The sequence below is a fragment of the Protobothrops mucrosquamatus genome, unplaced genomic scaffold, assembly GCF_001527695.2.
Source record: "Protobothrops mucrosquamatus isolate PMUCROS unplaced genomic scaffold, P.Mucros_1.0 scaffold1251, whole genome shotgun sequence".
Taxonomy (NCBI): Eukaryota; Metazoa; Chordata; class Lepidosauria; order Squamata; family Viperidae; genus Protobothrops; species Protobothrops mucrosquamatus.
Window position 1 is genome coordinate 175,065 of NW_015387457.1, and position 15,604 is coordinate 190,668.

The 15,604-nt window shown below is 39.7% G+C and overlaps 1 protein-coding gene across 1 annotated transcript in view; it reads right to left on the reverse strand.

Moving 5' to 3' along the window:
• XRN1 (5'-3' exoribonuclease 1) overlaps positions 1–15,604 on the reverse strand; it is a 60,458-nt gene that overhangs the window by 21,164 nt on the left and 23,690 nt on the right. The window contains exons 21-27 of the mRNA XM_015821095.1: positions 8,676–8,838; positions 8,123–8,236; positions 6,954–7,052; positions 5,466–5,581; positions 3,089–3,235; positions 1,762–1,851; positions 15–150 (exon numbers count right to left, since the gene is read on the reverse strand). Of these exons, the coding sequence (XP_015676581.1) occupies positions 15–150; positions 1,762–1,851; positions 3,089–3,235; positions 5,466–5,581; positions 6,954–7,052; positions 8,123–8,236; positions 8,676–8,838 (865 nt within the window). The remainder of the gene's footprint in view (positions 1–14; positions 151–1,761; positions 1,852–3,088; positions 3,236–5,465; positions 5,582–6,953; positions 7,053–8,122; positions 8,237–8,675; positions 8,839–15,604) is intronic.

Genomic DNA, 15,604 nt, shown 5'->3' on the forward strand with positions numbered 1-15,604 from the left:
AATATTTTATGTACCTTGCATTTGTCTATTTCTTCTTCAATCTTTTCAATGATAGCTGCATCCAGAATTTGCAAATCACAAGATGAACGTGAGAGTGTACTGACAGGATGAGTCTTTAGCCATGACATGATTTCTTGAACCTTCTCAGCACTATATTAAAAATTATTCCATATTAATAATCATCAAGATGTAAAATCTGATACAGTCAACATGTAAATATTATCAAGTGGCAAATTATTATGTATTATAAAGATTTGTTTTTTAATATGTCCTAATGTAAGAAAAATAGATATAAGCATTGCCCCAAAGCTTAAAAATTACATCAAAGCTGTCAAAGCAAATCTGAAAATTATAATCCAATTATTTTGTTTGGTAGATATAATTTTATTACTGGTAACCATTTGTTCTATGCCACAAAATAGGGCAAAAAGAAAAAACCTCTACAAGCCCTATAATTCCTTGGATCTAGATTATATGTTTTCAAAATAACAATAGTGTTCTTAAGAGACAAAAAGTATGTCTGGAATTAATATATTCTTCAAATAAACACAGATATGGTGCCAATTAGTTCAACATAATACTAGAAAGGGATTAATCCAAATGATTGCAGCAAAGTGCAAAAATATTTCAGAAATCAGACCCAGTGACAAAACTTGTAGTGTAGACTTAAGATACAGTATTGAATTTGTCCAAGTTCATTATACCTTAAAATTCTAAACTTTGCAATTTAAAACAAATATAGAAAATCTCCATTTCATCAAATAAATGGGGCCTTGAACAAAATCCTCTTCCAATCTCTCTCTACAAGTGCATTATCTGCAGCAAATGAAAATTAAAGTGGACGATACTTGAAAGAAGGCAGTCATTACCTAACTTTTAATAACCATGTATGTAATCTCAACAAACATGAACCTGTGGATCTCAGCCTAAGGGGTAAAGATGTAGAGTGACTAAGATCAATACATTTAAGACACCTACAATGGCAGGCTGTACTTTGATGACTCTGCAGCATCCATTTTGGCTTTCTGCTTTATTTTACATTTAACACTTTTCTGTATATGGAAATGGCTGCTATTGGGTGCAATACACTTTTGAATGGAGCTTACCCACATCCCTTTAGCTTTGTCTATGGAGATTCTCAGTCATCCAGGTCATGGTTGTCCCAAATATGCTTTTTCAAAAGGCAACTGGACTAAAGTATTTCTAAAGTATTCATATTTTAAATATTCCATATATGTATACTCCTGCCACTGAACACACAATACAGCCATGAGATCATTTCTCATTCCCTTTTCACCATGAAGCACCATTTTGAAATAAAATAACAAAAGCAGGTTTTGACATTTTGTAATTGGAAACAATAATAATAATTCAGAAACACCTCGAGCATCATTTGAACATTACTGGCATTGACAAAATCACTACCAGTCAATTGCAAAGGTAGCTTTACTTGGAACAGCTTACATCCTGTGACAATATCTTCAGCATTATCAAACAAGATCTGCCTATCCCTAGTCCTTGGGAAGGATTCGATAAAAATATCAAATCCAATCTAATCATCTCACTGATTGTGCAACCAACTTTAATAACTGGACTTAGTCTTTGCGAGCCCCCCCAAATACCTGACAAATAGTATTTTGACTGCTTGATAGTAACTAGACAGCCTACAACCATGAAAGAATACTGCATGAAATTGTTCCTCCTTGATCAGAAGATTTATCTACTTATTTACTAATCTATCAAAAAATATGAACTACATACCCATTCTCCTCTTCACCAGGCCAAATGTCATCTTCATAAAATATATCTTCTGGATTATTTTTGGCTAAGTAAGTAAAAAGTTCTGGTACCCTGAAAAATAAATTGCATATGCTTTGCACTGAAACACTAATGTAACACAGATATGTAACTTTTAAAAAAGTTACAGATGTTTTTTCCAGTATAATGCAGAAGCAATCATGTAACTTTCATGATGTGAAAGATATGGATACAGTTTTCTATCACACATAATGGTAGTATAGTACCCAAGGAATAATCCACTATATTCACATAAGGAAAGTTTTAAAATTAATTTAAAATATTTCTTCATCCAGTCAATATACTACTAAAATTTTGTTTAGGGGGATTTTCCGTCATCCAGGTCACAGTTATCCCAAAGGTGCTTTTTCATGAGGCAACTGGACTTTCTTGTTTTTCTTTGAAGACATTTAGCTTCTCATCCAAGAAGTCTTCAAAGAAAAACAAGAAAGTCCAGCTGCCTCCTGAAAAAGCACCTTTGGGATACTAAAACTTTGATTCCTCTAGCAACAAAATGGTTTATCGTAGGGCAAAACATTTGAACCAAGGTACATACCTCAAATGGGCTAACTTACAGAATGCATCCAAAATTCAGGGCCAATAGAACTGAAATTTGGCCAATTTTAAAACCTTTTATGACATAAAAATAATCATAAAACTGTTTATGGCATAATACAAATTATCATAAAACATGTCCTGTGCTGATGTTTGACTATGATATACAGTTCAGTAGGGGCTATTTTCAAGGCAGGACATCTTTGATCATATCTGTTTTTCCAGTGAAGGCAGTACATTAGAAGCTTTGCCAATGTTGAAGACATTGAGGAATCTGATAAGGAAATATCTCTGAAAATATGATGCAAGCAGTCACTTGTTCTCTGGTACATTATCAAACTATGAAATGTACTATCCTCAAAATTGGTGAAGTCTGGGAATCAACATTGTTTTGAAAAAAGAATACATAATTTTGGCACAATATGTCTTTTATTTAGTTATTTTTCTTTTTAATTGGCTATTAATTACCTGGAATCTAAGTGACTAAGCAGTCATACAAACTGAAAAAATAAATATATAGAATAAACCATAAATAGCTAAACCCAAAATCAAAGCCAGTAAGATTAAGAGGCCAGTTGCTAGGGAGAAACGATATTTAGGTTTCTAAATAGATGAAATAAAGAGAATGCTTCAATAGACTGTTAGCTGGATCCAACAAAGCTCCCTATAATAATGCTATAAAACATTATCAATCACAAGGATAAACACACAAGTCCACAACAAATTTTAAGCTTACCTTTCTAAATATTCAGCTAGAAACTGTTGCACTGCAGAGGAGTACATCCATTCATTTCCAACTTTTTTAGTGTAGCCAGGGACTTCTTCATTCCTCTTATTGAATTTCAGATTTAAACCTACATTTGCTTTATGGTCTCCACGTGGACTGCAAAACAGATGGCGAATGTTAACTCTATTTATTGCAATTTACTAAAATTCTAATACTAATTTTACTATATATTAATATTAATACAATATTCAGTTTTCAATTTTCAGTATTGGCAGAAAAAGAGGATGAATATTAATAAAATTTAAACTAAGTCTGAATGATTTATTTAGCAAAATAAATGCTCATAGTCACTCATGGCTTGGTTATTTCCATGCTGGATTGCTGTAACATGATCTATAGCAGGGGTCCCCAACCTGTGGGCCATGGCCCACTACCAGGCCGTGGCCACTTGGCCACCAGGCCGCATGAAGGGATGCCATGCACTCACAGCCCCCACACTCATGCTAGCGGCAAGCATCCCGCTAGCACTATCGCCACTCCACGCATCCCGCTGGTGCTAGCGTGGCCCCACTCCCAAGCGTCCCGCCGGCGTTAGCGCCACCCCCAGCATCACCCACCCCCAAGGGGGTAGTACATGAAATCACGCCCCTTCTGGTCCACAGAAAAAATGCTCTCCACGGAACCGGTCCCTGGTGCTCAAAAGGTTGGGGACCTCTGATCTCCAACAGTACATGAGTTTATCTTTGAAACTCACCCAGAAATTACAACTAGTTCAGAATGTAATGGCACACACAGTTCTAGGTATTCTATGGTTTGCCCTTATCATACTGCTACTGCCTGAGGTGCTATGACTTCTAGTTTCTTTCCTGACATAATTCAAAGTGTTGGTGATCATCTTAAAAGCCCTGAATAGCACACAACCAGGTTATTTGTGGAACCTCCTCTTCATGAGGGTATCTATCAGTCCTAACAGATCAAATAAGGTCCATGTGCTTGAAATCCCCTCCTTAAACTCTATAATCTGGCAGAACCTAGGAGGTATGCCTGTTGTGTAGTTGTACCTACTTGACAGGACTGAAGCTATCAGAAACTGATGCTAAGGCATTCAGTATCCAGAGGTCTTGCCATAGGTTGCCTTTGGAAGTGAGTGCTTTGATTCCTTACAGTTCCAAATGAAGCACAGTCTGTATATTTACTTGGAGACAACCTAGGAAGACCCTGAAGAACTTATGCCGAGCCTTCAAAAAGTCAGCTGCCTAAATACTTCAAGGGGACACATTAATCTTATCAGTTATCACTCCTCAGCATGTAAAATATGTTCTGCCTCCATATCTCTAATTGCTTCTCTTCTTCCTGTTTCCATTTCTCTTTCCTGATAAATTATGCTCAAATTCAACCTATCCATGCTTTGGAATATGTTTTAAAAATGTACATACAAGAATTTCACATGGGGAAGAGGATAGAATATTAGACAAAGTATTTTATAAAGGAAGTACATTTTAACAATGCTTTATAGCTTTATCAGAAATTTTACAAAACAACAGTAAGCATTCTTTTTAATAAAAAACAGATACAGTAGTAGACTTACAACAGTTCATTTAGGGACAGTTCAAACCTACAATGGCACTGGAAAAAGTGACATGACCATTTTTCACACTTACGGCCGTTGCAGTATCCCCTTGGTGACATGATTTATATTCAGATGTTTATATTTATGACAGTTGTAGCATCCTGGGGTCATGTGATCACCTTTTTGAGACCTTCTGACAAACAAAGTCTGTGGGGAAGCCAGATTCACTTAACAACCTTATTACTAACTTAACAACTGCGGTGATTTGCTTAACAACTTTGCGAAGAAAGGTTGTAAAATGGGACAAAACTCACTTAACAAATTTCTCACTTACCAACCTAAATTTTGGACTCAATTGTGATCATAAGTCGAGAACTACCCATAATAGCATTTCTAACTCTTGTGGGTCAACTGGCCTTCTGATGAGCTTTCAAGTGCCAAAATACTCTCAATGAGTTCACTGGCTCACAAAAAGGGACAATCCTTAGTGATGTAAAAGTGCAGTGAGTTATGTTTTTGAAAAATAGTATTTGCGCACTTATTTCCTTATCATACTTCATAAATGTGTTCTTTCCAATTTTAAACTAAAAACTGGGCACAGCTAACATAAAATTGTCTTTCTTGACACTGCACAATCTATTCTCTCTATGCTAAGTGCACAAATAAAGGGAGAGGGTCTACTTCCATTAATTTTTCTCTGTGAAGACCAATATTCAGAGCAAATAGGAAGAATCAGATTAACAACATTTTAATTTGGGTTTAATTCAAATGTAATTAGATAATTCACTGCAAAATGGTATTATATTCCAAACTTACTTTCTCCTGGCTCCTCTTCCAATAAAAATGCTTCCTGTAAATCTTGACACAAGATAACTGCTCACTCCAAGGCGACTGGCCAACACATATGCAGGATTATATTTCACAGAATATTTCTAAAATATCAAATATTTACTTTTAATGTTTGAGAACTATATTAACATTTATAGGACTTGTATCAACCTTCTTCAATTCACAGGCAAATGTATACAAGCAAGCAAGTAGGATGTCAAGTCCCAGCTGAAGAAGCCCAATCAAGCAAGACACCAGAGTCATAGCATTCTCTAATGTAAATTTTTATTGGACAAGAATCAAACTGGCATAACTGAATTAAAGCTAGCTCTGAGGAAAAGGTGGGAAGCAGACAATTAAAAGAATAAAATCCTCCCTCCCCTCTCTGACAGTTCAGGTCACATTGTCCAATACATCTTCTGATAATTGTTATGACAAGAACCTTCCATTCGCCAAAATAACAGCTCTCAGTTGTCACGGTGATAAAAGACACCTGTAGACCCCAACTCTCCCAAACCACACCCCCGTTCTGTTGGCAAGCAAGAAGAATTAGAGTGGTCCTAAAGGCAGTAGATTTCGTAGCTTGACAGAGGATATGTAATTTCTGAAATGGTATGTAATAGGATAAGAAACTACTGAGGTTCACAGTGTATCATTTCTAATAAAAAAACAAAAAGAATAAAAATAATGAAACCAGCATTTGTTGAATAAAGAGCAAAAAGAGGTACTATGAGAGTGATGGGGGGCATTAATATGTCAGGAAAAGTTGGCTGTTGGAAGAAAAGAAAAACAGAAAAAAGAAAAAAATCTTTCTTTTTGATAGATTTACAAAGAAATTTAAAAAATATATAGGTACTCCTCGACGTAACAGACTGTTCGAAATTACAATGACACTGAAAAAAACGACTGATGACAGTTTTTCACACTTATGACAGTTGCAGCATCCCCAGTCATGTGATCAAAATTCAGACGCTTGGCAACTGACTCATATTTATGACAATTGCAATGTCCAAGGCGATGTGATCACCTTTTCCAACCTTCTGACAAGCGAAGTCAATGGGGAATCCAGATTCACAATCACTTAACAACCATGGGCATAAAATAGAAATGAAAATTAAAATAGTGGGAAAACGGGAAAAGGGAAAAGAGAGAAGTGAAGGATGAAGGGAAGAACATAAGTAATTACTATATATGCATAGGTAATTTTCTAATCTAGTCAATGGAGGAAGTTTATAATTCTAAACTGGCAATACGTTTCTTTAAAACATATTTAAATAAAAAAGCTTGAAAACCAGTTCAAAATACTTTAGAACCTTTAGGTTCTAGTGTATGTGTACAAAAATATAATAGGAAAAAATGAAAGTAAAAGAACGTAGTTGTTAATTATTTGAAGATTTTTCCATTGTGTTGAATTATTTCCCGAAGGATTAACATGAACTCTGCAAGGTATTCCACTGCTAGAGAAATAACACTTACATGCTGATTCTGTATTAAGATATCAAGCTGAGGTTCAATTGGAATGTTGAAAACAACACGGATTCTGCCATCTGAGATAACATCTGAGGAATCCTGAACCTAAAAAAAATAATTGATATACTCAGGTTCACAATGGAAAAAAGTCTTCCAAATATCTATAGCGATTACAGGTAGGTCTTGACTTACGATTGTTCGCTTAACAGTTCAGATTAACAGCCTTAGAATGTGTGCTTTATGGCCTGTAAAGCATTTCTGATCACTGCACTTACCCATCTCTGTCATGTGATTATGATCTGGTTGCTTGACAACTTGTTTGTATTTACAACCAGTTACGAGCATCCTGTGATCATGTGACTGCCATTTACAATCTTCTCTGCCAATTTCTATAGAAAGTCAATGGGGTAGCCAGAAGAAAAGATTGGAAGATGCTGCTGCCTAACAAAAAGACCTTATCTTTGAGGAATGGCTGAAAGAGCTGCCTGCCAAAGGATTTCAGCTCCATGCCTACTTGACGCAAAGCTGAAATCCTTACTGCCTGCTTGCATGGAGCTGAAATCCTTCTGCAGGGAGCCAGCCCCCAGAAATAACAAATAACAGAAAGCCAAAATTAAGCCAGATTTTCAATCTGAATGGAAAGGCAGCATGGTACGGTAAGGAGTGTGGGTGCTTCAAGGGGATGGGGAGACCCAGTGCAATCACTTGGATTTCAGCAGGGAGGATTTTCAGCTGCTGAGAGGAAGACATTTGTGCTTAGTCTGCACCGGGCCTCCCTCACCCTCAAGTCACCCTGCACTTTTTACCTCTCTCCACTTAACAAGTGCAACCAGGAGGGCCAATATTATAGACATTAAATAAGACAATCATGTGATGTCTCACTTAACAACCACTTCACTCAACACCTGAAATTCCTGTCCTAATTGTAGTTTTTAAGCACCTTTTCTGTGAAAAAAATAAGAGGTGGGAATGTTATGTATGTTGCTTGGAGTTCTAGAAAATAAAGACAAGACAAAAATCGAATGAATAAATATATTTTAAAAAGTGATAAAGGCAATTACAAAGTCATATATTCAACAGACAGACAAATGATAGTTCAAAAAAACATAGATAAGCATTTGATTTATTTCTGATAGTTTTAAATTTATAAAATGGAAGATTATTTTGAAACTAACTTCTCCTGTGCAGCCATAATAAGGTGTTCCTATCATGAAAACTGTGCATCCAAGAGGGAATAGGTCATCCAAAGTTTTTAGTTTGGAGAAGTGGCAATCAAAAGTTTTTATATCCTGCCAAAAAAAGCCAGAAAGATACATCACATTAAGACAATTCACACTAACCACTGTAACAATGCTTGCCAATGATCTATTTTAAAACAGCAAGTTTTACTCTTCAGTGAAGATACTTATCCATGAATAAATTTAGGACTTTCTTTTAAATAATGTCCTTCACCTGTTCAGCACAGTCAATATCATCTTAAGTACAAAACAGTTACTTATGACAAAAGAAAATGGTAGTGATAAGAGTGACAAAGATCTGCTAATATTTCTTCACTGTTTATGGTCTATGTAAATGTCTATGTAAATATAAACATGCATACATTTCTAACAAATTAAGAAGCTTAAGCTGAAAAAATATTTTAAATTTCACCTGTGCTTAAATAAATACGATTCCTTGAATTGATAGATACGTAAATAAGTATAACAATAACAAACTTGAAAAGATCACCTTGACAATTGTCTGGTATGCAAAAGGTAGATTTTGCTTGGACCACTGCTTTTCAAAATACACTTCACCATTTTGATTTAACTGATATCTACTCCCAGTTAGTAACTGGGCATATACAATTATAGATGTTTCATTTATAATTACTCCTTTTCTTCTTTGGTAGCTGATAAAAAGAACAAATTATACAATAAATTAGAATTTGCATTTTTTGAGAAATGGTATTTTAATAAAAAAGACAAAAAAAATAATCATTTTAGGGGGGGGAAGTCAAACCAATAATAATAAAAGATATTAATTTAAATCTATTACTTTTTCCAAGAGTTTGCAAGGATGTGCTAGATTCCTAAATTAGACAAAAGGTAATAAGATTATTAAAAGCCACTTTTCTAATAAACATTAGAAATTGTACATGTTATGGAAACTAGCAGTAGAGATAATACCCATGAAGCCTTAAAGTCTGACAGGGATATAAGGAAACTTCACTTATCTTCTTCCAATCCAAGTTCCCATAATATATATCCAGCATATAGTTTGACTAAATAAGGGGAGCATATATAGCTGTGTCTTTTGCCAATCTGAAGTCAGTCTGCTTCACCCAAACTGTGGCATCCTGACCTGTCTATAAGTTTTTCACAAGGACATTGAGATGTTCTGGGATTCTCATTTTTATGAGCATAATCCACTTGATATAATTTGACATAACTGAAGCCCTTTCTATAATCCAGAGGTCCCCAATCTTTTAGGTACCAGGGACCGGTTCTGTGGGGAGAGTTTTTTCCATGGACCATAGGGGATGTGGTTTCGTGTGCTGCCTGCATCCCATGGATGGGGCTTCGCTTGTTTGCGTGGACCGGTTTCTGACATGCCGTGGCCCGGTGCTGGTCCACAGACCAGGGGTTGGGGACCTCTGCTATAATCAATGAATCACATACCGAGTTATATTTGGTATTATTTTGTTTTCTCAATTATCCAGCATCAACCACCAATAATGTCTCATGCTCCTTGGCCTTTTATAAAGCCATCTTAAACATTTGGCATCTCTTTTTTTCATACTGTTCTCTAATCTGCATTGAATGATCCTAAGCATTATTTTGCTAGCATGTAAAACTAAGAATGCTGAATAAGTACACATATGTGTTTGAATGCTCCATTAAGTCTCCTCCCTCCTCCCGTACCTCTTTTGGTACTGGAATCTAATTGATCTCTTCCAATCTATTGACCACCTTATAGTTCATCAGATTTGCAGGTTTGTTAGAAAATGTGAGTGATTCTTCTTTTGTTGCCATATTTCAGTGAGAATTCTATCAGTTCCTGTAGCCTTCTAACTTGGTAATGACCAGAATGTGACTTTTTAAAGTTCATTCTATGATTCCTCTGTTGTTTTTAATGAGGTTCAGGGCTTCAAAGTGATTCCTAATGTTCTCCTTGAAAATAGTGAGTATATGTTCAAGAAAGTATTGTGGAAATTGACTTTCTCTTTAGCTTAACATGGAGCTTGCAGATGAGCAGTTCATGATCTATTCCAGTCAGCATCTGGCCATGTCTTTGAGGCTATACTTGAGCTCCTCTACTCTTTTTAGTAACAATATAGACAATTCGATTTTTATATATTCTATCTGATTATGTCCATGTATAAATGTGTCATTTTGCTTGTTTAAAGACACTGTTAGTATGAAGTATTCACTGGAGTGGCAGAAATTGATAAGTTAGTCTCCTGCTTCATTTTGGTTTTCTAAACTATACAATCCAACTATATTTTCCTATTTAATGTTTCCAACTTTAACATTATAAATTCCAACTCTTACATTACAAGCAGCGTATCTTCCTTGCATGATGACAATTTCAAACTGAACTTGATCATAAACCTCATCAACTTCCTCGCTTTCTGCATCAGTGATAGAAACTTGAATGATCGTCCTATTGATAATATTCAGTGACTGACTCCATTGTAGACAAGCACTGTTTTTGCTCTTCCGTTCCTAATTATAAAAGCATTGCCATTTCTTCATTTTTCATATTCTAAATAAACAATGTGATAATTTAAATGAAAGTCTCCCATCTCAGTCCATCTCATTTAGCTGATGCCTAAAATTTGTAGTAGTTTCATTTCAACACTCCCTGTGTTGAATTTTCTTGAAGTTATCCTTCTTACATTCCATGTTCCTTTCCAGTTTAAGATTTTCTTTTCCTGTATGGCAATATCAGCAACTAGCCATCCCAAACATTTTAATCTAGTCACATCACAAATACCTATAATATCAGGAAATATCCTCAGCTCTTTCTCAGTAGTATGCTGAATGCCATCTGAGCTAAGGGGTCCATTATCTGACACTATATCATCAACCATTTTATATTTTCTATCTATGTGGTTTTCTTGGTAAAAATACAGGAATGGATTATCATTGACTTCTCCTGTGCAGTATGAATTGATGCCTTTGCCATTGTCACTAAGGTGATCATCTACTTCCAGCATCTTCTCATTGCTGCTGCCTAATATAGTGCCGGCCTGTTTTAAATGAACTTTAGATAAACTTTAGATGAGTTTTAGATGAAAGATGTTCCTTCTGGGTGACCTTGCTGGGAATATATCTCTTACTATATACTTCCAACATCCTGCCCAGAAACAACCATCACCCCCACTACAATGAGGCAACACAGCAGGACTTTGGAGGGAAAGAAACAAATAAACAGCATCGGACCTGGATATCTCCGAGACCGCCTTCTGCCGCAGATTACCTCCCATCGGCCGGTACGCTCCCACAGAGTGGGTCTCCTCAGTGCTGGCTGGCGACCCCCAGGGGGAGGGCCTTCTCGGTGGGAGCCCCCACCCTCTGGAACGAACTACCCCCAGAGATCCGGGTGATCCCCTCCTTCCGCCGCGCCCTAAAGACATGGCTATTTCAACTAGCAGGACTGGCCTAAGGGGAAATTTTTAGTGGGGTTTTAAGTGAAATTTTAATTATATAGGCCATAGTGAATATTTCTTTTTAATTTGGTTTTAAATTAGTATTTATTGTAGTATCTGTTTTATAAGGCTGTCAGCCGCCCTGAGTCCGGTAAGGAGAAGGGCGGGATAAAAATTGAATAAAAAAAATAAAATAAAATAAATAAAAATAAAAATATTAAGACTAAAAAAAACTAAATTAGTATTTTTTCTCACAATTATCTTTTCATTATTGAGGTGTTATTTGCTGAGCTGACTTTTTAAGTATACTTCTAATGATTTGACTTGGCCTAGCAGTTTCAGCAACAGTTAACACAATATTTCTTGTGCTAACTGAAGGAACAATCTCCAGAATGCAAAGACAGGTTATTTCCTTCACACTAACTTTCTATGAGAGAAGAATATTTTTAGCAAAATTATTATAAAGTAGGTGATGCCTTATAGCAGGGCTTTTCAACCTTTTCACAGATTGTACCACTTTTATGATATGGCAATATTCGAGTACCACCAGTCACCTAGCAAGTGTCAAAAACTTGATGATAAAAAAGGGGGGAGTGATAAAGTATAGATAGTCCTCCACTTACGACAGTCCTCTTAGTGACTGTTCGAAGTTCAAACAGCATTGAAAAAAGTGACTTATGACCATTTTTGATACAAATGACTGTTGCAGCATCCCCAGGGTCATGTGATTTACATTCAGCTGCTTGGCAACTGATTTATATTTATGACGATCACAGTGTCCCAGGGTCATGTGATCCCCTTTTGCAACCTTTTGACAAGCAAAGTCAATGGCTGGGGGTGTGGGCCAGCTCAATGTCGCTCAGGTCACGGGGCACCTGTGGGGAGTGCGGGCGGGGCTGTGGGGGGGGATCTAGGCGTCTCCGGTGGAGGGGGTGGACTGGGGTGGGCGCCAGGGCATGGTCCACTGGAGGAGCCTCGCCGTCCCTCTTGGGCCACATGGGGGAATCCCGGACAATGGCGTGGGCTGCCCGGAGCCCTGGGCAGTGGAGGGCAAGCACCCAGCCCATTCCTTGAGTTCCCAAGGTACCAGGACCCTGCAGCCCAACCCTGTCCAGCTCCACTTCCCCGAGGGAGCACCTGGCTGTGCTTACCTCCTCATCAAGGTTGCTGCTGCTGATGTGCCCACTCTCCTTGGCCAAGTTGCTCAAGGTGGGTGTAGGAGGGCAAAGTGCTTAAGTCAGACAGAGGTCCACTCCCTCTCCATGTAAGGAGACCCAGTTTTGTAACCAAAGCAGCGATAGGACAGGAGACCCTCAGGATAGGCCAGGAGGAGGGAGCAAGGGAATGGCGAAAGGGCAGCAGGGCTGCTGGTGGTCAAGTGCTAAGGCAGGACTTTCCTCAGAGCCTCCCTCCCTCTCATTCCAATCTCCTTCCTTCCTTCCTTCCTTCCTTCCTTCCTTCCCTCCCTCCCTCCCTCCCTCCCTCCCTCCTTCCTTCCTTCCTTCCTCCCCTCCCTCTTTCCCTGCCTCCCTGCTTCTCATTCCCATCTCCTTCCTTCCTTCCTTCCTCCCTCCCTCCCTCGCTCCCTCCCCCCTGCCTCCCTTCCTCCATGCCCAGGAAGGGATAAGGGGAGAGGGAGAGGTGGGCCGTGCTGCCGATGGCCATGGCTTGAAAGGCCACTGTAAATTCGTGGACAAAAGCCGCACAGCCTTAAGAGCAGAGTGGCGGGAAGATATTTGTGATGAAGAAGGGAGAAAAACAGACAAGAAACGCAGCGGGGGAGGGGTCAACCTCTGTGAGGAATGAAGAAAGGGAGCATCCCCTGAAGGCAACCAGCAAATGGCCCTCACCCACTTCACACATCCAGTTCTGTGGGCTCCGGGGGAGGGCATACTGTGAGCGATGTGAGACTCCATGTTACTTGCACTATGCCACCCAGCCCCTCCCTCCAGCCTGCCCTCCTTCGGCAGAAAGCAGCATGCTCTCACTGCGCAGAGAGGCTGGGCTGGGTGAAGCAAAGCTGGGGAGAAGTGGAACCTCCCTGGGCATGCACACAGGAGGTGGCGAGCACATGGGGCCTGGAGTCCTGGGTGACCATTTTGCCCCGCAGGCTGTGTTCTGAGCGCTTCCCTTTCACCCGGGACACCAAGCCCCGCACACTCACCGCCTCTTGTACATGCACCCAGGCAGGTTCGGCTTCTCACCAGCTTCGCCCCACCCGGCCCAGCCTCTCCGCCCGGTGAAGAGAGCGTGCCTCTGCCTGTCAAAGCCGGGCAGGCTGGGGGGGCTGGGCGGTGTAGCGCAAGTAACATGGACTCACTCTGCTCACAGCGTCCCCTCCCCCTGGAGCCCACAGAGCTGGGTGTGTGAAGTGGGCGAGGGCCATTTGCCGGATCTCCTTCAAGGGATGGTGCCTTTCTTCATTCCTTGCAGAGNGACATGGCTCTTCCAACAAGCGGGATTGGCCTAGGGAATTTTTAGTGGGGTTTTAAGTGAAATTTTAATTATATAGGCCATAGTGAATATTTCTTTTTAATTTGGTTTTAAATTAGTATTTATTGTAGTATCTGTTTTATAAGGCTGTCAGCCACCCTGAGTCCGGTAAGGAGAAGGGCGGGATAAAAATTGAATAAAAAAAATAAAATAAAATAAATAAAAATAAAAATATTAAGACTAAAAAAAACTAAATTAGTATTTTTTCTCACAATTATCTTTTCATTATTGAGGTGTTATTTGCTGAGCTGACTTTTTAAGTATACTTCTAATGATTTGACTTGGCCTAGCAGTTTCAGCAACAGTTAACACAATATTTCTTGTGTTAACTGAAGGAACAATCTCCAGAATGCAAAGACAGGTTATTTCCTTCACACTAACTTTCTATGAGAGAAGAATATTTTTAGCAAAATTATTATAAAGTAGGTGATGCCTTATAGCAGGGCTTTTCAACCTTTTCACAGATTGTACCACTTTTATGATATGGCAATATTCGAGTACTACCAGTCACCTAGCAAGTGTCAAAAACTTGATGATAAAAAAGGGGGGGAGTGATAAAAGTATAGATAGTCCTCCACTTACGACAGTCCTCTTAGTGACTGTTCGAAGTTCAAACGGCATTGAAAAAAATGACTTATGACCATTTTTGATACAAATGACTGTTGCAGCATCCCCAGGGTCATGTGATTTACATTCAGCTGCTTGGCAACTGATTTATATTTATGACGATCACAGTGTCCCAGGGTCATGTGATCCCCTTTTGCAACCTTTTGACAAGCAAAGTCAATGGCTGGGGGTGTGGGCCAGCTCAATGTCAATGGCGGGAAGGTATTTGTGATGAAGAAGGGAGAAAAACAGACAAGAAACGCAGCGGGGGAGGGGTCACCCTCTGTGAGGAATGAAGAAAGGGAGCATCCCCTGAAGGCAACCAGCAAACGGCCCTCACCCACTTCACACATCCAGTTCTGTGGGCTCCGGGGGAGGGCATACTGTGAGCGATGTGAGACTCCATGTTACTTGCACTATGCCACCCAGCCCCTCCCTCCAGCCTGCCCTCCTTCGGCAGAAAGCAGCATGCTCCCACTGGGCAGAGAGGCTGGGCTGGGTGAAGCAAAGCTGGGGAGAAGCGGAACCTCCCTGGGCATGCACACAGGAGGTGGCGAGCACATGGGGCCTGGAGTCCTGGGTGACCATTTTGCCCCGCAGGCTGTGTTCTGAGCGCTTCCCTTTCACCCGGGACACCAAGCCCCGCACACTCACCGCCTCTTGTACATGCACCCAGGCAGGTTCGGCTTCTCACCAGCTTCGCCCCACCCGGCCCAGCCTCTCCGACCGGTGAAGAGAGCGTGCCTCTGCCTGTCAAAGCCGGGCAGGCTGGGGGGGCTGGGCGGTGTAGCGCAAGTAACATGGACTCACTCTGCTCACAGCGTCCCCTCCCCCTGGAGCCCACAGAGCTGGGTGTGTGAAGTGGGCGAGGGCCATTTGCCGGATCTCCTTCAAGGGATGGTGCCTTTCTTCATTCCTTGCAGAG